This window comes from Lytechinus variegatus, chromosome 2, assembly GCF_018143015.1.
Source record: "Lytechinus variegatus isolate NC3 chromosome 2, Lvar_3.0, whole genome shotgun sequence".
Classification (NCBI taxonomy): domain Eukaryota; kingdom Metazoa; phylum Echinodermata; class Echinoidea; order Temnopleuroida; family Toxopneustidae; genus Lytechinus; species Lytechinus variegatus.
In genome coordinates, this window is record NC_054741.1 from 38,471,677 (window position 1) to 38,497,936 (window position 26,260).

Here is a 26,260-nt window from a genome sequence, read left to right on the forward strand (position 1 = left end):
TTTGCGCAGTGCGCACAAAGAAAAACTAAACCACGGTCGAGACTGAGAGAAGAAAAGAAATCTAACTTTTTTTAGTCTTTGGATGTGGAATAAGTGAATCCTAGACATGTCTTTAGCATTCATGCCTCCTCGTCAGAGGGGAAAATCTGTTCCCGATCAAGCAACGATCCAGAAGGTAAGTGATTTGAATGTGGTATCTGTAGAGGTGTAGGATGGACCTGTCCAGTCCCATGTGTAGCTTTTCATGAATGGAATCCCAACTTAAAAAGGTCTCTGACTTACTGGCGCCCGTTTCTCAACACCGTCATAAGTCTAACTTCTTGACTAAATCGGAGATAGTGAGCTACTTGTCCGCTAACCGTTTCACGAAGCCCTCTTTGCCAAGATCGGGTACAACAACCTCACTAAATATTTATGACACCTCCGAACCTGTCACAACTTCTTTCTTAATGACGTAGGTAGTGGCATCACGTGGGTAGACTATGACATGCAAAAGTGCCTAGAAATGTGAAAATTATAATCTTACGTAATCAATCAAAGATGTTGAAATTACATCAAAAAACAAGTTGGATAATGCATTCTATGATCATGGTAATACAAAGAATCTACAAAAACTGTTGGTAATACTCCACAAAACCATTCATTTTGAAATAGTAAAATAATCTATTTGATAAAGATTCTACCACGTCAGGCCATCCATAAATGGACTCGTATTTGTCGTTTTCAGACCCCTATTAACATTTTGATAAATTCTATCTCTAATTTATGCATAGAATTTGTCGAATAGTAAGTTTCAGTATCTAAGATTTAAAAGAAAATTGTTAAACTATATTTTGATGATGTTTGGAATCGTAAAATACCGTATAATTATCATCATTTTACAACGAAAACCGTTATGGTTTTACTTTCGTAAACTATTAGAATTGGATATCCCGGGCACTCATGGTTTCAAATCGTCTCGTGTGTGAAGGATTCATATGCACCTGGTGCACGCGAATCTTTCACACCCTTTTTACTAAAATAACTATGACTTTACATCGTAGCTAAGCATTATATTTATTCTATGACACTTACCGAACCATATGGATCGTTTGTTGAATTCTGTTTGGTGTTGTTTTGAATAAAATAAGAGCATTTTTCGTGATCTTCACGTAGATGCCTCTTGATCAGCGTTGATATCAACTTTTGCCTAAAGAGGGCGCGCGATATTATTTCAAAGTCGGTAGGCACTTAAGAACCAAGTAAAATTATGTCACTCTCGCCGATGAATATTCATTAGATCGTGGTCGTGCGTGTTCAATACACACTGAGTGCATGCATGCAGAGAGTTTTTATTGAACACGCACGACCACGATCTAATGATTATTCATCGCGAGAGTGACGTAATTTTACGAGTGTCCTTTCAAATTTGGTTCTTAAGTGCCTACCGTACCTTTGTTTACGGTGTTGCAAGCTAGCTGCATTCTAGGCGATCAGCATTATTTTCTTGCTCGTTCAATCCACTTTCATCATCATCTTGTCAAAAGATGGCGTACTTTACCAATAAGTATATACATGAGATGCAACCTGTTGATTTTTGGTACAATTTCCTATTATGCGCTGACGACTTGAATTGAGAATGTTCGATACGAAAAATTGCTTTTCGATTGTTGTTTGCGTACTTTCCACCGCAGTATTAAGGACGGGTCGAACGGAGTATCCTGGTTGAGACTTGGAGGTAAGCGATAAAAACAGTTTTATAAATAATTTCCACTTCATTTTGTTTTTTTAAACTAAATTTATTAAAAAGAAATCATTAGTGGAGAAATACTGAAACGTTTGGCGTTTCTAATTCCCTCACATTCGTGTGATGAATGAAAACGTCAAAGTCCACTATGAAACCACATGCGTTGTGCGAGGTTAGTATTACTAACCTCGCATGTTGTGTGAGTGATCCCGGGGGTACCCATCTCAACGTCCACATGTGATTTTTTAGTCACGAGATCAATTATTCATAATTCCATTTTCTCAGCAATTGAATGCTCAAGTCTTCATGGTCTAAGTATGTATGGTGCATAATATACCTGTGCTATTATTCTTAAAAGATGAAATTCCCAATTCATCACAATATTTGCAATTTTGTTATAATTTTTCTTTTTGAAAATTATGCTATTTTGTGACTAAGGCTACGTCTCGTCTGCTCTTTTTACCGATAATATCGATATCAAGGTATTTTAGTTAGGAAGCCTTTCGAGAAACGGGTTTAGTAAGATTGGAACTAACTCCGTGGTTGGTGGATAAAGATATGACTAACTTGTCCAGGTGTTGAGAAACGGGCCCTTGTAGTCTAACGTGAGATCTAATACAAATTTGGGCGCTAATGCAGTTTCTCACCGGCCGACTTCGAGCAAATTTAACCACTAGAAATTGTTCAAAAATATCATGTCAAGTCTCAGTCACATATCATGACATATCGAGGTCAATAAACAATCGCGATCGGGAGTGTAGATCTCTCCGTTCGTCTCGCCAAGCATGCCAAGATGGCAAGAAACAAGATTTTTCTTAAACGTGCACGTGCACCTGGCTAGTCTTGAGGATGCAATGATGATTTTCTTTATATACTGTCATATATTTCTTCATCATTGACGTCTTGAATCACTTCCCATAGAGCCTTAAGAGAACCAAGTAAATACAGACGGATTCCCCTTGGAAATCCATCTTTTTATTAAAAATCACGTAATTGGTCGTGATTTAATTTATCTCTACACCTTTCTACACCTAATGTGTAGGAAGGTTTAAAAAAAGGGAAAAAAAGGTGAAAAATAAAGGTTTCTTACCAGACCCCTCGATCCACATGTATTACCAATGTAAACAATGCAAATACAATAGCGTCGACCCTTGAACCACTTATGTATTACGTGCTTCCGGTTAGCGATGCCGTTCTAAAGATTAATTCATAGATAAAAATTAATATTTTACATAATGAAATATATTACGTGATTATAAATAATTGACATAATACTGCTAATTATTTGTAATCACGTAATATATTGTATTTGTAAAATGAGAGCAATTCATTAATTTTATTAATTTCTTTTTTAATCAGCGACTTTACAAATAAAATAAATTCTAATAACTTTTTAAATTGTGAGCGCTTTGGGCCATTTGGGAAAAGCGCGTTATTGAGTATTATTATTATTAAATCTTTGATGGATTTTCCTCAACTTTCACCAATACTTACTATTATTTTTATGCTATCTTTACAATACATTGTTAACTTTTTGTCAGGATGAACTCCCCCTTTAATGTTTGGTCACTTGAAAATAATACCTACATACCGTAAACATGTGTTTTCTGTGGGGAAAATTTGAAAATATACAAAATCACTTTTCAGTTATTTTTACCATGTTCCATTTTCTTTAGAAAATGGAGACTTTGAGTTTGAAAATGTGTTTTTGACCAATTTCATCATTTTGCAATACAATTCCCTTTAGAAAAGGTGTTGCAAAGCCAGGCATATTTCTAATCCAAAATACGATGCAGGATCTAGGGGGGGTGGCATGATCTAACGTTTTAGAAATGCCTTAAAATATGATAAAATCGGTTTGCATATCTGCAGTTGAGTTTCAAAACATCAATAGAAGAAAATTTACACACATTAGAAAAACATTGCAAGAAATTATAGTCTGTCATGTAAGAACAAAATAAATGTTGAAAATATATAACATTATCTTTACATCTCGCTTTTCTCCTTTCACAAAATCATGCATGCACATGTTGCCCTGCGTACCGCCATCACTTGCTTAGTCTTGACATGACAGCAGAATGAAATGAGAAATTCAGAATGTAAAGCACATGTATGGTAATATTACTTTAATAGCAAGTAATTAGCAGGGAAAATTTCTTGAAAACTTTCGGAATACAGTATCATGTAAAACTAAAAGGCTATGTTGCACCGTGGACAATCCAGTTCCAAACATAACATGCAGGTCCGGCTCAGCTACATGTAGCCACGGTGGCAAAGCTAGCGTGGCTGGCTGGCTGGCTGACTGGCTGGAAGTTGAAATGTCGGTGTTTATGCATGGACATCCGGTCATCAATGATATGATCATAGTCTGTCTGTTGTCGAAATGATTCTGAATCATCCTATACTATTATTGAGGATTGATGATGAATGATGCAAAAAAAAAAATGGTATATTGACCTAAATGTAGAAATGTCATTGAAGGACTTGCTATGCCTATAGATGGAATTTGTGAACAATATCTGGTGGGAAAATTTGCTTGAAGTCTGCCAGTCCGAAACTGCATCAGCGCCAAATATAGTTTCAAAGTCAGCACTGCTGCTATCTTGGATCACTTAATGCATTCAAGAATGTCAGAGGCATTCGACTTGTCAAAATGTTTTAAAATAGGGAGTACTGTAATTATTAGGCAAACCACAGTGGCAAATTGTCCATGGACTGTGTACAACGGATAGACCATCTCCGCACAGCGGTTAAGAGATCGCTGATTGGTCCATCGCCCAGATCACGTCCTGACTATATGGTCGGCAAAATAATTCCTTCGGACCGTGTGCGAAAGTATCGATAGCGATAACAATATCAGGTCACGTTGTCATGCACATTCACGCGACGCTCTGAAACCCGGAAAACCAATTGACGAACACATTGCCATATCGACGCTACTTCGTAATATTTTTAAGAAAGGCAAGAAGTAATCGAAATTTGCTTTCCTGTGCGGTATGATATCGGTGAAAAAACAGATTCTCCAAGAATAGCTTTCATAATTCATATAGAATATGGGAAAGTGAAATTTTAGGTCGATTTTGGTTTGAGATGATAGAGAATTGCACACTTGTTTAGATGGAATACTGTGTGGGGGACTGGAAGGCTTGCATTGCGCATGTTTACTATATTTTCATTCATAAATTGGCTCGCAGCTAGATGACGTCATTTAATAATCAAAAGTGTACCAGTAAACTCCCACTAGCATTGAGCGCTACGCTATCCATTCTATACAATTTGCCACTGTGCAAACAGTACCTCTCTTCTGAAGTGCAGTGTTTGCTGACCAGAACCTATTTGAAAATCCCATGCCACAGAACACTGCATTTCATGTGCGAGGTTTATAGAATTGTACGCACAGAATTAGACATGGTACCTCCATCAGACCTGCCAACCAGTACGATTTTCCCGTATTTAGTAAGATTTTTTAATTAAAATACGGGCATACGATTTTTCTGTATTTTAATACGATTTTTCAAGTTAAAAAATGTTTTTTTACGTTTTAAAAAAATATTTACGATTTTGGCGTTCCATACTATAAAGCGATTCCGAAGCTCAGTGGCACTGGCATAGATCGGCACTTCCGCAAACTGACATGCTAAACGCCCCACAGTCCCTGACGCCGCAAATAAACGGTCTGCCGCCATTTTGTGTCATATAAAAACACATGGCTGCTGTAATTGTTGTTCCAACATTATGTATACGGCGATGCATTGTGGGGTAGCAAGATGGCGGATATGGTGATCAAGGCGCGCACAATATCCATTCAATTAGATAAGAGACTTTGGTGGTTGAACGGGCAAAGCGTTACCGAGTGCTGGTGCCCGGTGGCCTAGCGCTAGCGATAGCAAGCGGGGCCGGGAGCGCTGGCCTGGCGCTTCGGGTTAACGTTGTTCGCAGTTCATGTGTGTGTGGTGCATTTCATTTCCGCGGCGTTTGCTTGAACTCTTTACTAGTCTTGATATTTTCATCTTGGAAAATGGATTCATACCAAATAAAAAGGAGAGTAACAGAGGCGATTCTTACTCTGGACCATCCAAAAGATGGAGAATGAATAGTTTGTCAAAATGCAAACTCCCGGCCCAGCGGACTTGGCACTGTCTTGGGGATGTGCCTGCGAGTGCCAGGCCAGCCGCGGCATCCCCCGATGATCGCGCTACAGCTGCTGCACTGGCTCCGCGGCCGTGTTGTGCATAATGGAGTCTAGATCTAGCATTGGATCACAATTTATATGAAGGCAGTACTTGATTGACTCTTCAGAATATCTGAACAATTTTCACAAATCTTTTAAGTTTTTGAAATGTCATAACTTTGAAAGTAAAATAAGTTAGTTCTATTTTGGTTTATGAAACTTGACATTATTAGAAGGGATTTAGAGTGATCAATTATAATTTAGCATGAGTTTCAGGTCATCTGATTAAGGTATTATTAAGAATAAGATATTATTAGTTTTTGATTGACATGTGTGGAAAAATGACAAAACATGCAGGAAATTGCCCTTTTTCCTTACTGGGGGGGAGGACAAATCTCCCCCCTTTGCGCATTCCGCACATTTTTAAAATAAAATACAGTTTTTTTGGGGGAAATACAGTTTTTGTTATCACAGAATACAGTTTTTCATTCCCAGAGGTTGGCAGGTCTGCTCCATTCGACATGGCACAGTCAGTCACCACAACACAAAGCAAACACATTGTTACATACACATGCAAGTCCCGATTTGAACTATAAAATCCCCTATAAAAAGTCAAAATTTTCCATAAAAATGCTGAATATGCTCCATATTTCTAGAGCATGTGTCGGCTTAGCTCAGATTTAGGAAGCGGGGTCACCGAAATATGTGGTAAACATGAAGAAATCTGTGAACTTGTTTCAAGTTTGCCAACTTTTTCACAAATTTAGGATTGTTCAAAACGACCAATTGAAATAGAAATAACTGAAAAAACTCATTCTAGTTCACAGAATGACTGGTCCTTTTATTCTATATACCCCCTCATACTTCTAACAAAATGGGAAGGGGCTCATTTGTTGTTGTTATTTCTGCTGCCCCTTTTTATCGAGCAGTGATAACCCACATCTATGAAATATGAAATATTTTTATTTTCTCGTCATTGTCATGTGAAATGAAGTTTCATTCCTCCCTGAATATGTGGAATTACACTATTTTAACATTTTGTGCTTTAGGCAAGGAGGTCCTAATCGTCAAATTCGTAAAAATTGAAATATTATATAATTAAAACAATAAAAAACAAAGGAAATAGTGAGTGAGTGACATCATCGACTCTCTCATTTGGATGTAAGTGGCTAGTTCATATAACTATTTTTGTTAAAAATAAACAAAACTTTGAAATGTCATAACTTATTTTATATCCGATTTTGATAAAATTTTCAGCATTGTGCTTGTCTGATTTTTCTCTATTGATTCAAATCAACATTTTTCTGAGGTGTAGTTGACCTTTAACAATTATTGGTCAATGTTAAGCTGTTTAGATAGAAACAATAAAAATGTACAAAAATTCTAAAAACCACATTTCTATCAAGTCTGTCCGTGATATGGCACATTTAGTGGATACCTATGTTTGTAGGTAACCATGGCAACAAACTTTTTTCATCATTCAGCATACTATGTCCTACCCTTCACTATAAAAAACACAAAGGAATCTTGTTCATCTTATTCCTAATTTGTTACAAGCCTTCAAAATTTTCAAAATCTATCAAATGTCCGTCCGTTATGAGCCAATCACGCCCCGCATTGAATTTGCACAGAAATCCAAGTTGACGGCATGCTAGCACTGTAGGCCTCCATTCGACATGAGGTCTGAGTGAATGCAGGAGCAACTTCCAGGTTGCATATCGCACGCGGTGCGATGTAATTTAGTGGTGTTTGAAAGTATTGACTTTTGAAAGTATGTCGAACGGAGGGTGGAGGCTGTCGAATGGCAGGCACAAAACATGGCGATACATTTCAAGTTTTTTTATGAAATATTGAGATCGAAGAAGAAAATAAACATTGCAATTAAAAATAGATAAATATATTCAAGAAATATTGGTGCAAACAAAAAATATTGCAAAATAAGCTTAACATGTCAAATTGTAGGCAGCGTACTCTATATGATCCTTGCTTTAGTGTGAGTGGATGCAGGTCTCTATTAAAGAAGCCTCAACTCAAGATTATGGACCCAGTGGCATTGCTCAATTTAAGATATAACCTTGTCCCCAGTGAGAAATAATCATAGTCCCCAGTGAAGGTACAAAAATCTGAAAAATTATTTAGTTCCAGTAAGAATATTGCTTTGTCATTGAAACTAGATTTCATACAATATTTATAGGGGAATTCCACCCTGACGATTAGTCGGATTTTAATAAAAGCAGAAAAACTATATTGGTGAAGGGTCGTTCATCAAAGAATGAGAGTTATGACTTTTAGATTTTTTAATATGTTGCATTATATGTGAGTAGATTCCCCATACATTGTATATCATGTGATACATGTATGAATTCCATAAATTCAAAATGTTTTATGGAACACAACAAAACTATTTATTTTTATAGAAGAGTGTATTAAATCATGTGTTTGATACATCCTTCGCACAAATAAAACTGCTTTCAATTTTTGTAGAAAAATGTCATTTTAGGGAATTTATATCATAATGTATGGGGGAGCTGCTCATCTGTGGGGTCACAAATTCAAAGCTTTAGAAATTCATAACTCTATTCTTAAATAGATTTTCATCAATCCTTCACCAATATTTTTTGCATTTATTAAAACTTACCCTTTAATACAGATGTCTAGGATTGTTTTAATAGACAAATAATGATACATAATTGTCTTCCAAGTTGTTTCACAACTCAGAAATGATGATTTGTTTGAATAATGAATCTATTTTTATTTTGATTGCAGATGTTAGATGAAAATAATCAGCTTATCCAGACAATCTGTGATTACCAGAATAAAGGAAGAGCATCTGAAGCTTCACAGTAAGTATCATATTCTATATTTTCTCTTCTGTAACTTATTTATTTACTGTAATTTCCTTCGTCATTTTGAGTACATGTATGTTACACAAGGGGTACTACTGGGCATTTTAACACTACATGCATGTGATGTCGACTGATTTGCTTTTATGTCAATATTGATAAAGATGTAATCAAACCAGATTGTAAAGTAATTTCAAGACAGATCTGTTGTTGATTGTGGAATGATTTCTATGTTAATTCATATTGATAATCAATTTGCATTTGCATTACTGCTTGCTTTTATATTTTTATCAGAATCTCTGGTTTGAGCATATTCTAGTACTGATGTTATGAAACAGTACCTATAATTCAAATAGTTAGATTAGTTCCACCTTTACCATCAGTCCTATAACACTTACCGGTATCATGATCTACATGTAGAAGTCAGCTATGAAATTATAGATTCCGAGCCACTTTGAAACCTGTTTTAAAGAATTATGTATGGTTGGAACTACCCCTTATCGACCACCTAATCTTCTAAAGCATCGTATCTGCGAAAATAGTCATCAATTTTACCCAGTTTTCGTCTCATTAGTGCAGAAAATTGAGCAGATCAGATTCCCATGTTTCGCACGGCGAATCCGATTCAATCCGCGTATATATCAACGAACAACGAATACTACGATTTTACATTTGCTCATTTGCACCCATCTTTTGAAACCGACCTCCCGCGATACACTAAGTTTACGGCCGATTCTTGTCGCGGTGGCGAAATATTTTGGCTCTTCCAAATCAGTTCTATGATGAAAACATGCTAAATGATCGTCTCACTACTTCCATTGCGAGCTCCGGCACATGATTCGACGATTGACGACGGAAATTTGTTCTAAAGCCGTTTCCTAACGGATTTCCTGGTTTTTCAGCGGGGTTTAGGTCTGGCCAATACAATTTTGATTAATTCTACTAAATTTTTACTTTTTATTGCTTCTTTTTATCTCGTAAAATCGATTCTTACCGTTTCTATGGACACTGCACCTACTCTCCCGCGCGTATCGTTTGTAATACGCAATAATTTTAACGCGCGCAAGGTGGTCGGTTTCAAAAGAGGTGGTCGATATGTGGTAGTCTCACCATACCTATTTTTATTTATACACATTCTGTTTTATTTTATTATCATTTTTGTTTCCTCTTGCTGTACAGGTATCAGCAAATCCTCCATCGTAATCTTGTCTACCTTGCCACGATAGCTGACTCTAACCAAGGAATGCAGCAACTTCTTCCTGTAAGAATTATTGTTCAAAGTTTCTCTAAAGTCTAAACCAAACACATGTACATACACTGGTGTGTTGCCTCAGGTGGCAGAGCATCCGTCTCACAACCTGGAGGACGAGGGGATCAACCCTGGACGTGTCAGACCAAAAGATGTATAAAGATGGGAATTGCTTCTACCCTGTTTTATGTTTAACATTCAAGGGATAGAGCCTTGTTGATCTGGCGCTGCACAATGGCTGTCGGGTCCTGGATCAATTGGGCAAAAACGAATTTTCGGAATATATCTATTCTCAGATTTCTATTTTGAACAATAATATAGGGATTTTAACTTTTTTATGTATCTTCATGTAATGTGATTGTGTTGAGGCATAATCATTTGAAGGATATTTAAAAGGCTAAAAATAGGAATTAGGCCAACTAATAGAACATTGAATAAAAATTATTAGATTGCATGTTATGTTAGTTCTGTTTGCTGGTGAAGCTAGTGAATACAATTTCATAAAAAAAATTGTTGATGAATTTGAGAAAACTTGTTTTGGGAGGGGGGGTCAAGGAATATAATTTCTCTCATGTTGGTTTGATATTTTATTGTCCTGATTTGCTAAACTTCACTTACATCGGTCATTATACATGTCCGTGATATTACAATAAGAATATTAAAGGTGCGCGATCCCTGTATTCAGAGGGTGGTGTTGGACATACGTATTTGCTGTGGAAGTAGCCAGCTACCCATTGACACATATGTTATATGATGCTCACTCAGATGCCATGTACCAAATACCCTGAGCCCTGACGATTCTCAGTTCATGCTTCAGCTACTGTGTGAAGATCTTGGAAGGTTGGCTCCGCCTCTTTCTGCTGAGTGAAGTGACGTCAGCAGATGTTTGGGCCAATGCCGATGTAGCCAAAAGCTGCATAGCGTATGTCTAGTGTGAATGTGTGCACATGTTGTGCGATTGGCTGATCTTTGACAGTCGCATCAAATTATGTTGATGATCTTCGTAATATAGATGGCAGCGAGTTAAAAAGCATCCAAGTCTACCTCTCCAGTGTGCTCATTCACAAAGGTGTTTTTGAAAACCCACGGTTGAATCCATGGTTAATGCAGATTTCCTGTATAAATTACCTCTATTTTACAGCATATATTAGAAAATGTCCAATGCTGATGCACGCTTTTGTCACAGTGCGCCAAATTGACACTTGTTGCCCCGGTTATCCATGCTATTTTATTCATGAGTCTACTGTTTTGAATTAATGAGTCTACTCTTCAAACGGTGGACTCATGAATAAAATAGCGTATCTAACCATGGTATCAGGCGTCAATTTGGCGCACTGTGACAAAAGCGCACATCAGCATTGGACCTTTTTTATACACGCACTCGACATGTGCTAGATTAAGCATTATTTATACAGGAAATCTGCATACTAGTAAACCATGGATTCAACTATGGGTTTTCAAAACCACCTTTGTGAATTCGGGCCATTACGTCCGAAGCATGCAAAATGAATACCTCTATAAATCTATTATTCATTCTCCTGTTCTCTTGTCATACCATCTCTTTATTTCTTTTGATTGTCCTTCTCTCTTTTCAAAACTTTGCTATAGGCTCCCAATCAAGGCAACATGCCTCCAAACCAACAGTACCCAAATTCAATGCAAGGAGGAGGAGGCAGTAACTCAAACATGCCTCCTGGTCCTGTGGGAATGAGTGGTGGACCCGCTACTGTGGGTAATAACAGTAGTGGTGGAGGTGGTAGTGGAGGAAATAGTGGTGGTGGTGGACCCCCTACTAGCGGTGGACCTACACCCCCAGGACGTACCCCTGTGAGTAGCCAGTCACCGTCTACCAGTAGCGCACCTCCGCAAGGTGCTACTCTAATGCAGACACCGCCCCCGCAGCAGATGGCCAATGGACCCATGCAACCTCCACCGGTCACGTCAGCTAGTGTCAACTCGCCACAAATGCAAGGTAATCACAGCTTTGATCAGACATAACAAAAGTCAGGGCAGTGTCTTTCACCTAAGTCTTTCCATTGCTATTCCCCTTGTCAATTATGTAAATGGAGATTGTGGGAATGACAGTGAAAGAAATGCATGTTTCATGTACCTGAATATGAGTATGAAGTGTGCTGTGCATCTTTCACATCGACTTTCCTGAATCTTTTGTTGTTTTTTTTTAATAGATGTCAGGTTTAGCAATGGAAAGACACCATCAGGACTCCTGCAAGAATGATACAGTTCTGAATTTTGTCAAGTAGCATTGATTTTGCTGAGCTTAAGAATTCTCATATTTCATTAGGAGCAACTAGTAATGTAAAACTTTATGATCCAGGTGCATGGTTTCCTTAAATATACCATACTTTAGAATATATACATGAACAAAAAAAATCATCTTTTTTATTGAAAAAGGTTACGTTTGTTTAATACTTCTGAAAGCATATACAATGTAATTCCTTTGTAAAATTAACATTATATGGTTTAAAGGATAAATATCATTTGATCAAAACCCTTTAGCAATAAGTGAACTTGTATTTCAACACAACTCAGAAAGTGAAAGTAATAAGTTTTATCAAGTCAGATCACATTTTTTTTCAGTTGTGATTCATTGGCCGGCATTCTGAACTCGGGTTTTAATCAAACCTTGGTTTATTAAGTTGTGGTTTGATATGGAGAGCCATTTGGGACACAAATCCGTAATAGTATACATCCAATTTATTAACTCATTTGACACCCGAAATGTTCATAATTGTCTGGGAATTATAACTGAACTATTTTGAAGTATTTTTCTTTATTATGAAAGCAACAGGAAAAACAAAATAGTAAACATAAGAGATATACAATATAAACAGAATTTTGAATTTTTGGCTCCCCATAATTTTAGTACAGAGTTAGACCATGATCTGAATTAAACCTGACTTCAGAATACGGGCCATTGGTGTATTTGTTCAATTAGTAATCATTGTTTTATTATTTGTGAGGAAGGGTCGTAATCCACTCTGAAGTTTACTTTACTAATGACTGAAACAAGATCTTGTGCTAAATGACATGCCGGTACCCAAAATTATCCCTGGTGCTCTGTTAAGGGAGAACTGAATTTGCCACATTCCTCAATCCTCATCAATTTCCTACAAATAATATATTTTGCATTGAAGTGCTTGTTAATAACAAGAGCTCAGATTTTCTCTTGGTCCATTTCATGGCTTAATGCACGACTTGACGTACAACTGGTGACCCTTTCTGGTGATATTCTTATGTAAAAACATTTTCCAGTGAGTTGTGCGAAAAATTGTCAGAAAGTAACAAACAGGTTTCTAAAGCCCTGTCCAGGTCATATTTTAATTTTAGCTTATGGGAGTTGATTAAGAATCTGATTTAACATAGGCCTACACCCTTTTTTGTAAAGTCATGCTAAGTTTTACTAACAGTATTACGAAACAGGCTCCTGTATTAAGAATAAGTATTAAAGGATAATATATAGATTTCAGATAACTGTAAATATGGTTCCATGATATTTGCTCCTGCGACATTTGCTCCTACTGAAAATTCACACATTAAGGCAAACATAATTCAGAGCTCCAAAACTTATCTTAACCCTAGTCCATATGATCGAATAATTCTGAATCAAAAACCCAATCCAAACTATAACCTTCCCCTTATACATTCAGAGAAATTCACGGAGGTGCAGTTGTCGTAAGAGCAAATGTCGCTTCATTTGAAAACATGGGGATTTCTGTTGACTTTGATGGTGATATCCTGATGAATAACATACATCAGAAGAAATTTTCTTTCCCATTGATGATTCTGTTTTTAGTACCTAGCACTCGCAATGATCATCTGACCACATCTAATGCAGTAAGTGGGACTGGTCATTCAAATGCACCCAGTGAAAACTTTCTCTCTGCCAACACCGGAAGTACCAGTGGTGGTGAATCCAGCAGTACTTCTGGTGGTAGTGGCGGTAGCAATGTTTCTACCTCATCTTACAACAATTCACCATCCAGTGGCTACCACCCAAGCACCAATACAATCACCAGGCATCAATCTCAAGGCAGGACACAAAGTTGATGTTGTTGCTTGATTTATCTGTCGTGTTGCCTTTCAAAAGCCCATTATGTTCTCCTGCAGTAATTGGACTCCCAGCTACTTCTAGTTGTTGAAAGTTGCTCCCTGTTTTCTATATGTGTATTTATTGAGATACATGTATTACAATGTAGGAATGTCAGTTTTAATGCAAAGGCAAATCAGTAATGTATACACACCTGTTGCAGAAAACTTTATATCAATTAACAAATGCTAGGATTATATAAAGAAAATTTCAACCAATCATATTCCACAATTTCACGAGCATCTAGCAAGAGATTTTAGATTGGTATCAATAACAAGTTTAATGAAACAGAATGTAGGTTGGTATTCTTGGGAATATCAAATCTTTTGTCACAACTTCTGCTTCAACTATATGATTGTCATAAGTCAGTATTATAAAAATTGTCTTTTTCTCTTTTCTTTATAATCTATACAAGTATTTCATTTTTTTCAGAGATATGCTTTAAAATCTCTCCCTTCATTGAAATATAAAGTGTTAGAGTAAGAATCATAATAGATTCTATTCGGAGCCTAAACCATGTTCTGCATTCTTAGATCAGAAATTGAAAAATTTTGAAGTTTATTGAAGTAGAAATTTAAAAAAAAGTGTTAAACCTTGTTATAGCCCAAAGGACGCATCCTGATCATTGTTAGAATCAATACAAAATTAATTAAAGGTCAAGCCCACTCCAGTGAAAAGTTGATATTACAATAAAAAAGAAAGAAAAAATTATTTTCAAGCTCAAGCATAACATTGAAAATTTCATCAAATCCAATGTGAAATAAGAAAGTTCTGATATTTAAAAATTGGGCATGTTTTTCATAAATACACTGTATGTACAACACAGTGATATGTGCTAATGAAAAAGTTGATGATGTCACTTCATTTTTTTTTAAGGTAATGCAGATTTGAAATTAAGGAGACTCTTCACAAGAGGTTACAACAGTGGTAGTGCCACATTTTCAGAGAGGATTAAAACTTTTCTTTTTTGCATTATAAAGAGGAGAAAATAAAAAATTTTCATAGAAATAGTGAGAGGGTGAGGCTTTGGGTTCCAATATTTACATTATGAGCAGGCTGTGCATGTAAATGTTTGGGAAATTCAGCAAAATTCTTAAATGTCATAATTATTTTACATCCAATTTTGATGAAATATTCAGTGTTATGCTTGTTTGATATTTCTTTATACAAATCAGGTTTTTGTTTGGATAAACTTGCCCTTTGAAGATTCTCTAACTTCAGCATTTTCCATCTGATTTCAATCAAAATTTGCTATTTTATTTATTTATTCTGCCATTCATTTCATTCATTCATTGCTTTGATGTTGGTCTTCTCTAGATTCGTTCTGGAGGTAGATTAACCCTATCCCCTTTGGTCTCAAATTTTTGTATTAAAAAATCTTGTTTCATTTTCTGAAAAGTAAACATATATTTTGTTTTATTTTCAATACATTGCAGATCGATTGATTTTGTACATATTGTACTAGGAATTAGGTATTTAATTTTAATGAATTCTTTTCTTTTCAGAATTCTATTCTTATCTCGTCATGAAATTTATGCTTCCATTTCTTCACATGATTTGTTTCTTTAATCATGTCATGAATATATATATATTTTTTTGTGTGTGTAGCAGTTAGTGTCTCTATTCCATGTGTTTTTGTCCCCTTCAGTAAAAAATGGCTTTTACCAATCCTCTTTTTGTTCAACTTTTCTAAATATTTAGATTTTATTTGACAACGAAGTCATTGTTTTCATTTTTTATGTAATTGTGTTTAAGTATCCTTAAAACCTAATTTTCTGAAATTTTAATAGCTGCATTGCATATGTGTCCATGTACGAACAATAATAATTTCAGTAATTATTAGTGATTAATTTGATATGATTGCTAACCCTATCGAGTAATTGTGAAGATTGGTTTCCTTGGCAATTTCTAATTTTTATTGAATTGTACATTTCATTTTTCATAATGGCCTCAAGTTTGTTATTTCAGTCTCTTTCATCAGACAAATTATTTAAAATGAACCAAAAATGATAGATCTAATTTTTATATCTTGTGAAAAAAATAAAACCAGAAGCCTATGAACTTATTGATAATGTATTTTTCTCAGAAGAGAAAGAATTGCATAAAACTATTTCTGTCTGCAGTAACTGAATAAGATGTCATTATATACAAGAATTTTATTTATCAATTTATCATACAAGCAACTCTTTCCCCAGTTTCAATTCGCATACTGAACAATGAGGGATCATGGTTTGATTTAATGTTTTAAGTATCAAACCATATATTTTCACAGGAGGAATGATGCAACCAGGTCCAGCACCACCTCCTCAGTCTCAGGCTGACCAACCACCCCAGCAGCAAATGCAACAACAACAACAGCTGCCCCAGCAACAACAACAGGCACCTCAGTCCAACATGGGTCCACCCCAATCAATGGCACCACCAACGCCAAACCAGCAGCCACAACAACAACAACAACAGCAGCAACAACAACAACATGCACAGCAATCCAACATGGGTCCACCCCAGTCAATGGCACCACCAACGTCCAACCAGCAGCAGCAGCAACAACAGCCACAGTCCAGTATGGCTCCACCTCAACCACCACAACAGCAGAGCATGGGACCACCAAGTCAACAACAACAGCAAACACATCCCAACCAGCAACCCAATATGGGCTACTCACAACAAGGTGATGATTTGGATATCATTTTAGATTATTAATGTTCTATTGGTTTAAGATAAAGTAGTAGCGTAAACACCAATTTTATTAAGACGACCGCACACCTTAAGATTGGTCTGCGACCCAATTTCAGAATAAAATGTTGTAGAATTTGATGCTTATATTGAGACTTGGAATATCTTACTATGTAATGTTCAAAATCATCGTACAAATACCTATGTTCAAATCTGTGACTATGCTATCATCCTTCTTAGAATAAAAGTCGTAATGACGTGATAGCAGTCGTATGATTGGCTGCGATTTGCAACTAATTTGGGCTTTACTCCAAAATAAAGGTTTGAATCTTTCAAAATGGTTACATTAGTATTCTTTCATTTAATTTTAACCTCAAATACAATGATATGTTCCATTCACGTTTTCAGAAAATGAGCAAAGTGCGATTTGTTCCAAAATCGGATTGCGAACAGTCTTAAGGTGTGCGGTAGACTTTTAAAGTAATTGTAAAAACAAGATTAATTGTTACTAAATCATCATGAATCTAGATCTGGTACAGTTGAAATTTGTGAAATCATGAAATGTAGGCTGTTAAAACAACGACACTGAATATCACCAACATACTTGAACACATGTGGAACAGTGTTATTATTGCTTCGGAAAAGACCCAATATCCTGCTCAATTTTCATGCTTGTTTTTGCTAATTTCTCGGCAGTTACAAAATTTCTTCCAGAATCCCTTGGCATACATTTTTTTTTATACCTACAGACATCTGTCTTATTGATCTACTGATTGCATGGTATGTTACATACAATTTTTGAAATGCACCACACACAAGATATATATACATTTACAAATTAAAAAAACAAGCGTAACATATAATGAAGCAAAATTGTTGAATTTAATAAATGCAGTACAAATTTTCACAATAGAGTATTCCACTAAAAGTCAACCCTCTATCCCATTAAATTAAATCTTTGTTTTATTCAGTACAATGAAGAAATATACCCACTATTGGGGTGTTTGTATATTTTTTTTGATCTTAATTGAATGCATATATTTTTATGTTCAAAGGAAACATGGGAGTGCCACCTCAAGCGAGTATGGGACCTCCACAACCACCCAACCAGCCCCAACACCCCCAGCAACAAGGCAACATGGGTCCACCACAACCTTCGAACATGGGACCTCCGCCACCACAACAGGGCAGCATGGGACCGCCTCAGTCTATGGGACCACCGAGCCAGCAGCAGCAGACACCGCCCCATCAACAACAGGCACCGCAGCACTCCGTCATGCCACCACCTTCCCAGCAGCAGCAGCCAGGCGGACCACAAGGACCGTCACCACCACAGTATCCAGGCAATATGCCACCCCAACGTTACCCATCCCACCACCAGCAGGGTATGATGGGTGGACCACAGGGCCCAGGAGGTGGAGGGGGGCAAGGTGGTCAGATGATGATGGGTGGAGGGGGGCAACAACAGATGGGAGGTTACAGACAACCATCACAAGGTAAGTCTCTCTTACTCCCATTCACTCAGTGTACCCCTAGTTTAGTATCCACCATTTCAAGAATCGTTTTATTTTCAGTGATTTCCCTTCATTGTCACTAACAACTGTTATAAACTACTGAAATCCTTGCCCTGTTACATTGTATAAAATTTCCATTCAATAGTAATCTTCGTGGAATCCATTATTTTGATTTGCAGTTGAGCCCTGTTAACCTGGTAATTACCATTGGAAGGCAGAGTTACTGTAAAAATTATGCAATTAGACCCCCAACCCCTTGATTTGCCAAGAGTAACTTTTTATTTTTTTTCATTCATGAAGTGCTTCATAGACAATTATATTTAAAGGTCATTATTGATCAAACTTGATAGAAGTTTTTATATGGATTTTCAAGATTTTAGGACACTAATTGATCAAAACTATTTGCAAGATATGCATGTAATTGCAAGGGTGTTTGAACTGAACTGCATTTCTTATTGAATGGTGCAATTGGATGTTCATAGGGGGTTATTTACATGTAGTGATACAGCATATTTATCACAGACTCGCATGTCACGTCTGAGACCAATAAATATAGACTCTATAGTGTTGAAAACAATGCATAACTTGTGTATAATTTATTAATGAAGTAAAAAAAAAGAAATTATCAGAATAGATATAGATAATGCAGGAAAATTTGTTTTGGGGTTTATACATATGGCTTGAAGTACTCATACTTTTATGAAAAACATTTGAAATCCCTTTCCTATGTATATACATGTATATATTTCTATTCTGAAAAATAGAACAATAATTTGTTAGTGCTTGGTCAAATTGAATCCTTCAAGAATGCTTGATTATTTTTTCATATGCCTGTTTTTCAAAGCTATATACCAGTGTAAGAAGACAAATTGAATATGCTTATGATTAGGAAGCCTTAAAGACATTTTCTTAATATTATTTTATTGTACTCAGGAGTACACGTACAATCATTCTGCTGAATTTGGCAGGTCTAATTGATTAGATTTCATGCTCATATCTATGTGATATTAACCACTTTGTGAGTGTTTGTTTTATTACCGATACTCTATTAATTTCTCTTTCTTTCATCTCTTTGTGTTAATCTGTTAGAGAAATAATCTTTTCTGTTAAATTTGCATGAATTTTCAGTTATATTGTTTGTCCTTATTCTCTTTTTAATACATGTAGTTTAATTGCATGTAATTTGTTTGTGAACTATTTTGGGGACAAACAAAAACATGCACATTATTTAGAATGTTTGGATTTTTTCTGATTCCTGCTCCCACCCCCTGCCCTTCTCTCTCTCTGTCTCTCTCTCTCTCTCCTTTCCTCTACATGTTTCGTGTGAAGTAGATATGTTGTCATTATCACTTAACATCAGTTCCAACGTTTCCAAGTTTCTGTGGAAAATCCCCAGTTTTTCTTTTGCATGAATATGGATAATACACCCTGTACTTTCATTAAAGGACTTGTTTGATATAAAAGGTTGGTTGAGTTCCAGGTAAATTCCTTGTGAATGTTTGAAGCTAGCCAGCTAAGTTTTTCCTATGGTATTTTTCAAAGAACAAAGATAACAAGAAATCACACGAGGGTTGGCTCGTCACATCACTGACCCATATACCTAGCTCCCACACTATATACATACTGTATAGTGCTCAGTGTCAATGTGGGCCTTGGCCAGGAATGGAATGAAGACAATTTAAAAGCCTGGTCACACCGCCCGAGCGTTGTTGGAGCGGTAGGGAGAGAGGGTCGAATTTCACTCACAAAATTGGGGGAAAAAATTGAAAACAAAATGAAATCAATATAAATCGAAAATGGTGAACAGTAGCGAGCGGTGATGATTTTTTCTCTCCACTCCACGAACACTCCAACAACGCTCGGGCGGTGTGACCAGGCCTTTAGGCTCTGCTGGGATTGAGCTGAGCTAAAGACGAGGCTACCATCAATACACTACCAAAAAATGGACTACAGAATTTACCGTGGTGAATATATTAGAGAATAGATTTAGAGTCCGATGACATGATTGTGGGCATTGCATCAGTGATGTGTGCGTTTGTGCATGCATGCCTTACAATGTATAACCGCACTGCACCACACCTCCTTCTGTATGCATTATTGAACAGATGTGAATTCTTTTTTAGCTTACATGTACTGGTAGTTCTTTGAAAGACACCAGAGAAAAAACTTGTCTGCTTAGCTTCACATGTCCATGCGGCTTTTTACCTGAAACTTACATGGAACTTACCCAAACTTTTATAACAAACCCCTTTGAGAGTACTCAAATGGCAAATAATTAGAAGCTTTTTTTTCTTACTCTTTTCTCTTGTTTTCCCAAAATTTTTACAATTTTCCTCAGGTTATGAGCAGACTTTGCTCTGATATCATTGTGTTATGTAGGAAATCCGATTCTTTCATCTATCTAGGTGCTATCCAGAGCCAACAATTACAGAGCAGTAAATACATTTTTAGTAGGCTGCCTGTGGTTAAAGGAAGCCAGCTAGATTCATTACCTATCACACTTTCCCATTCTCACATATAATTGTATGCAATAGGGTACACCTCTGATTTCTTTGTCTCACCTGCACAGCAGAGTGAGACTATAGGCGCTGCTTTTCTGACGGCGACGGTGGCGGCGATGGGTACGTCAACACCAAATCTTAACCAAAGGTTAAGTTTTTGAAATGTCATCAGAAAATATATAGACCTAGTTCATGAAACTTGGACATAAGGTTGATCAAGTATTACTGAACATTTTGCCTGAGTTTCAAGTCACATGACCAAGGTCAAAGATCATATAGGGTCAAAGAACTTTGGCCAAGTTGGGGGTATCTGTTGAATTACCATCATAACTTTAAAAGTTTATGGATCTGATTCATGAAACTTGGACATAAGAGTAATCAAGTATCACTGAACATCCTGTGCGAGTTTCAAGTCACATGACCAAGGTCAATGGACTTTGGCCATGTTGGAGGTATTTGTTGAATAACCATCATAACTGAAAGTGTCTGGATCTAGTTCATAAAACTTGGACATAAAAGTAATCAAGTATCAATGAACATCCTGTGCGAGTTTCAGGTCACATGATCAAGGGCAATGAACTTTGGCCATGTTTGAGGTATTTGTTGAATAACCATCATAACTGAAACTCTCTGGATCTAGTTCATAAAACTTGGACATGAGAGTAATCGAGTATTAACATCTCATGCGAGTTTCAGGTCACATGACCAAAGTCTAAGATCATTTTAAGGTCATTGAACTTTGGCCATTTTGGAGGTAATTATTAGATTGCTGTTATAACTTTCAATGTTTAGAATTTATAAAATGTGGATATAGGGGAAATCAGGTATCACTTACAAGTCTTAGGTCACATGATCAAGGTCATGTATTGTCAATGAATGTAGTATTGTATGAATGGTGTTATTTGTGAATAATTATTTTATAGTATAGTTGTCAAAGTTAGCACTGCTGCTGTATTGTACCGCGGCGATGCAGGTGAGACTGCCAGAGGCGCTCAACTTGTTTTTCTCTCTTCAATGCTTTTTGGATATTTTTCATAGAGAATTCTCAAAACTATTATTTCACTTTAGGAAATTGTATTCAAGCTCTTTTTATTTTACCAGAGCTACTTATATAACATGCCCTTAGCCCCTGTGCATATTTCACTTTCCTTGTGCCATTACATTGGAGATATTGCATCGGGTCAGGTAACCACGTAACCCTATCATTAAAAAAAAGGGCCCCCTACATTCCTGAAACATCTGGTCCAGTTTTTCTGACCTTTCGAGAATCTTGCTATGATTTTTTACAAAACAACTGGTAAATTGCACCTGACATTTCTGGAATGTGGGGGGGGGGGGCCTTTTCTCGAATGGTCGGGTAAAGTGGACACGTTCTCGGAAGTTAGGGGGCCATTTTCTCAAATGGTCAGGTTACATGATTGCCTGACCTGACGCGATAACCCAATGAAATGGAACCAGCCTTTCACTCGGCACTCCTTTCAAGAATGTTGAATGCAATAACCTATAGTATATGCTTGCATGGGTCTACATAAGTTGATTTTCAAAATTGTAAGCACTTTAAATACAAATACTATGCAAACACGATGCATGTCACTGTAAGCCGGTCTTACTGTCTTTCCTGCCTTTCTTTTGTGAATAAAAGAATAAATCGTGACAGTTCAGTTACTTAAAAGTTTGCCACACATTGTACAAGTTGTTTCACTTTGTGGACACCTTATCAACTACCTCCTTTTTGAGTTGCAAAATACAATGATGCTTTAAAACCATTCTTATATTGCTCCTTTTGAATTTCAAAAGCAATGTTTATATGGAAAATGAATAAAGGTAGCATTGTTTATTTGCAAAAGGCCAGGTGATGATTATTTTTTTTAAATCTAATTCTGTTGGCTGTTTATATCCATTTGAGAGAATAAAAACTGATTTATTGTTTGGCATACATGTACCTGTATATTAGATTTTATTCATTTACATATTTACATTTACATATGATCATAGTCTAATTTGGAGTAATGTAGTGCATTATTTATAAGCTTTTCTCAGGAAAGATATGATTGTATTGATTATACATGTTCATTTCAGTGTTGTCTGAGCTGTCAAAGTATTCTTTAGGAGTGCTGTTGATAAAATTAATACAAAATTGCAAAAATAACCGTTGTGTCATTTGATATACATGTACATGTATGCCTTTTCTCATTTTAAACAAAGCAACAGAAATTATCAATAGTGACACCTTTGTAAATGAATGTTGCTACCTGTAATGTCTTTTTAATCCATTCATGAATTTGATTATTCAAGTTTTAATCCTTTAAACTGGCAACTTAAGTGGGTTTTGGTAACCTGGTGCATTTCCTTCTATACATTTTTGTTACTGCAAATGTAACATTTTGGGGGATGCATAGAAAGGAATTTGAAAAACTAAAGAAGTTGCCAATTCACATTTAAAAGAAAGTAATTTGAAAATTCCATCTTTTTTGTCATACAAAACCAGTGATGCAGACAAGGGGCACCATATTTTGTTCTTTTTGCTTTTTTGGGTACATCTTTTAGTGATTTGCATCAGTGATGATGGGTCAAACCAAACAATTCTATCATGAATGGATTAATCTATTATAAAAATATTTGAATCTTTATGATATTCTGCAGGATCAACTAAAAGCAAAGAACGGAAAGGAGATTCAAGGACCGCAAGCAGATTACAAAGTGACGAAACATTTTCATTAATAATTCTAAAAAGGAAGGCATTCAATGCCTTGATGCCTTGAACAAGTGGACAATTCCATGCAAGCTCAATCCCTAGATACAACCAATCCTAAGAAAGTTTACAAAGCGGAAATTCAAAAGAATTACTTGATTAAATTTCAGCAAGGATCACATGTAGAAAACTGTTTTTCTCTTGACTTTTTTATAATCCAAATCTACCTCTGTTTTCCCTCTCCTTTGTTAGATCTCTAAACCCTTCTCTAGAATTGTTTGCATGGAATTCCCCATATATTAACCTACATACCATTAACATTCATCTAGAAATGTTTGTAGTTCTTTGTTCCTTTAATGCCTGTTGTTAGCTTTAGTTCACATGTGGGGATTTAGATATAAGTGTAATTATTCATCATTATTTTTCCTGTTTTGTGGTTGACTAAGCGTAAGTAAATACCAGTTTGTACAGTATGTACATGTATGTATGTTGTTGTGAGTAACCATGCAATAGGTTGTTCATGTTTCGGAAAATGCAAGCAATTGTGTACCATTTTTAGAATTATGTTTCAAAAAATTATTTAATTGAATAAACAAGATTTTCAAACCATATGGAACCAAAGGCCTTGTCTCTATACACATGTTAATTTTACAAATAATTTCAAGAGTCTCCCCTCCCCCTTCCATTTTTTTCTATTTATTTATCGTGGGTGTCTTTTGATGCTGGTTGGTATTAACTTACTTTTAAACATGTCCGAATGATATTCCTATCCATAGGTCAGCCAATGTACAATCAGATGCCTAACTACAATCAGCAGTACCCATCCAATGGACCTCCTCCTGGTGGATACTCCCAGATGGGTCAAAGACAACCCTATCCTCAGCAGAACAACATGCCACCACCTACCAGTCAGTATGGTAACCCACAGCAGGGAGGAGGCTACGGCAACTACCCAGGACAGGGTCAGGGTCCACCTGCACCCCATCAGGCTAGGTATGGCTACAACCAAGGAGGACAACCTGGACCCCCGCCCCCACAGAGTCAAGGTGGTGGTGGTGGTGGCGGTAGTGGAGGGGGGTATGGAGGGTATAACCAAGGCCAATATCCCGGAGGATATCAGCAGTAGAGGACTTACAAGAGGATGTTACCTGTTCATCCATTCTTCCATTGTTACACTTGTCGGAGCTGCTAAGGGCTATTGGTTTATCGAGAAGACTCCTGGAATATCAAACACTTTTAGCATCAAAGCTATTCATTTCAAAATTTCATTATTTATTGACTGATTTCCTTGATTGGATCGTGTGAAATTGAGAAAGATGTACCTGATTTCCTAATAGATTCTCCCTTCCAGCAACTCTAAAATGACCATTTAAAGTGTTCATGAGGATGGATTGGATGGAATGAATTGTCATATTAATCATCATGTATCCTGGTTGAGCAGTACATTCACTGAACAGGATATAATGTTAGTACCAAGTTCAAACCAGCAATGCATGATGGTTTATGCAGGAGCCATGACCTTGCATTAGATCACCAGGTGTTGTGTAAAGTTAATGGGATGGGATGAGCACTAAGAGGGAATATCAATGGAAGAGCAAGGACCCCCAGTGCTAGAGTTTAACACCTTGTTACTGAGACTTGGCATGTCTGACATTACAACGCTGAAACAATCTGCAGGGCCAAGGAAACGGGGGGCTGAGGGGGCTTCAGCCCCCCATTTTTTTTACTTCAAAAACTGTGTACAAAAAAGTAAAAATTACCATCTGATTGTGATTTTTTGCATGGAACCCCCCTCCCCCCCCACACTTTCAAGACCATTCTGTGGCCCCTTATCTGTGTGGGCAGGTTGTGATCTTTGATTTCAAACAATACTAAATGAAGCCCCTGATAATCCTTGACATAATCATTGATTCTTTCCTGCTGATAGTCACGATGAAAAGCTAATGAAGGATGGCACACATCTGGAAGCTACTGTTGGTCCATGATCAATGTTTTTATTTACTGTTCATTATTGAATTTTGAAATTAGAGCTGATTGATTTAAAGAGAATTAATGATGAATTTTGTCTTCACTTTAATAGGACATCATGTACATGTATATTTAGTTGGTTTTTTTTTTGATAAACTAAAACTGACAATCCATGTCTTTGTTGAATACACAAATTCACTAGGTGATATTCTTACATGGATATGCAAGTAGTGTTTTTTTTTCCTTCCTTCCTTTTTCTTTCTTTCTTTCTTTCTTTCTTTCTGTCTTTCGTTCTTTCTTTCTGTCTGTCTGTCTTTCGTTCTTTCTTTTCATCCATTGATTTTTTTCCTATTTCTTGTTCATAAAGAATCTTTCTCTTTTTTGTATTTGTCACATAAGTTTATGGTACATTTTCATTTGAATTGTGCTTGTATTAATGAAGATTGCTAATGGAAGTTTGTTACTTAGTTATGCTTGAAGGTAAATAGAGTACATTTCTACATGTAATTTAGCATAATTTAGCTCAAGATGTGAATATCATTTCTCTGAGCTTAGTGGCTTAGCCTATCTATCAGTATGAAAATAGATTGTGGAACAGTTGAAGATGACATGTAAAACTATTTGTAGTGGGTATTAAACTCACTGATGCATTTAAGCGTTATGGTTTCATACTCATAGGTGACATTTTTTTTTTATATAACATGAGTTTGAAAAGAGGTTGATACTTGATTATTTTCAATTAGAGTGAATGTAAATAACATATGTAAATAAATGTGTAAATACAAATTGATGTACATGGACTTGGCAATGAA

General features: G+C 36.4%; 1 protein-coding gene across 3 annotated transcripts; it reads left to right on the forward strand.

Moving 5' to 3' along the window:
- On the forward strand, positions 1–24,871 carry LOC121408053 (protein SSXT-like). 3 transcript variants are annotated; one of them, XM_041599369.1, is made up of 9 exons: positions 1–175; positions 8,664–8,740; positions 9,920–10,001; positions 11,598–11,961; positions 13,804–14,040; positions 16,370–16,768; positions 17,829–18,269; positions 23,432–23,488; positions 24,257–24,871. In XM_041599369.1, the coding sequence occupies exons 1-9, from the start codon at positions 107–109 to the stop codon at positions 24,604–24,606; spliced, it is 2,076 nt and encodes a 691-aa protein (XP_041455303.1). In that variant the 5' UTR covers positions 1–106; the 3' UTR covers positions 24,607–24,871. The 3 variants fall into 3 exon arrangements, with proteins under 3 accessions (XP_041455303.1, XP_041455304.1, XP_041455305.1); XM_041599370.1 differs by lacking the exon at positions 23,432–23,488; XM_041599371.1 differs by lacking the exon at positions 13,804–14,040 and having other exon boundaries at positions 3–175.
- The last annotated feature ends 1,389 nt before the right edge of the window (positions 24,872–26,260 follow it).

Bases quoted from the DNA above. Each gene is read 5' to 3' on its own strand.
- LOC121408053 (XM_041599369.1), top strand. From the start codon at position 107: ATGTCTTTAGCATTCATGCCTCCTCGTCAGAGGGGAAAATCTGTTCCC. The intron at 10,002-11,597 runs GTAAGAATTATT...ACTTTGCTATAG, and splicing joins GAATGCAGCAACTTCTTCCT to GCTCCCAATCAAGGCAACAT. The intron at 11,962-13,803 runs GTAATCACAGCT...TTCTGTTTTTAG, and splicing joins CAACTCGCCACAAATGCAAG to TACCTAGCACTCGCAATGAT.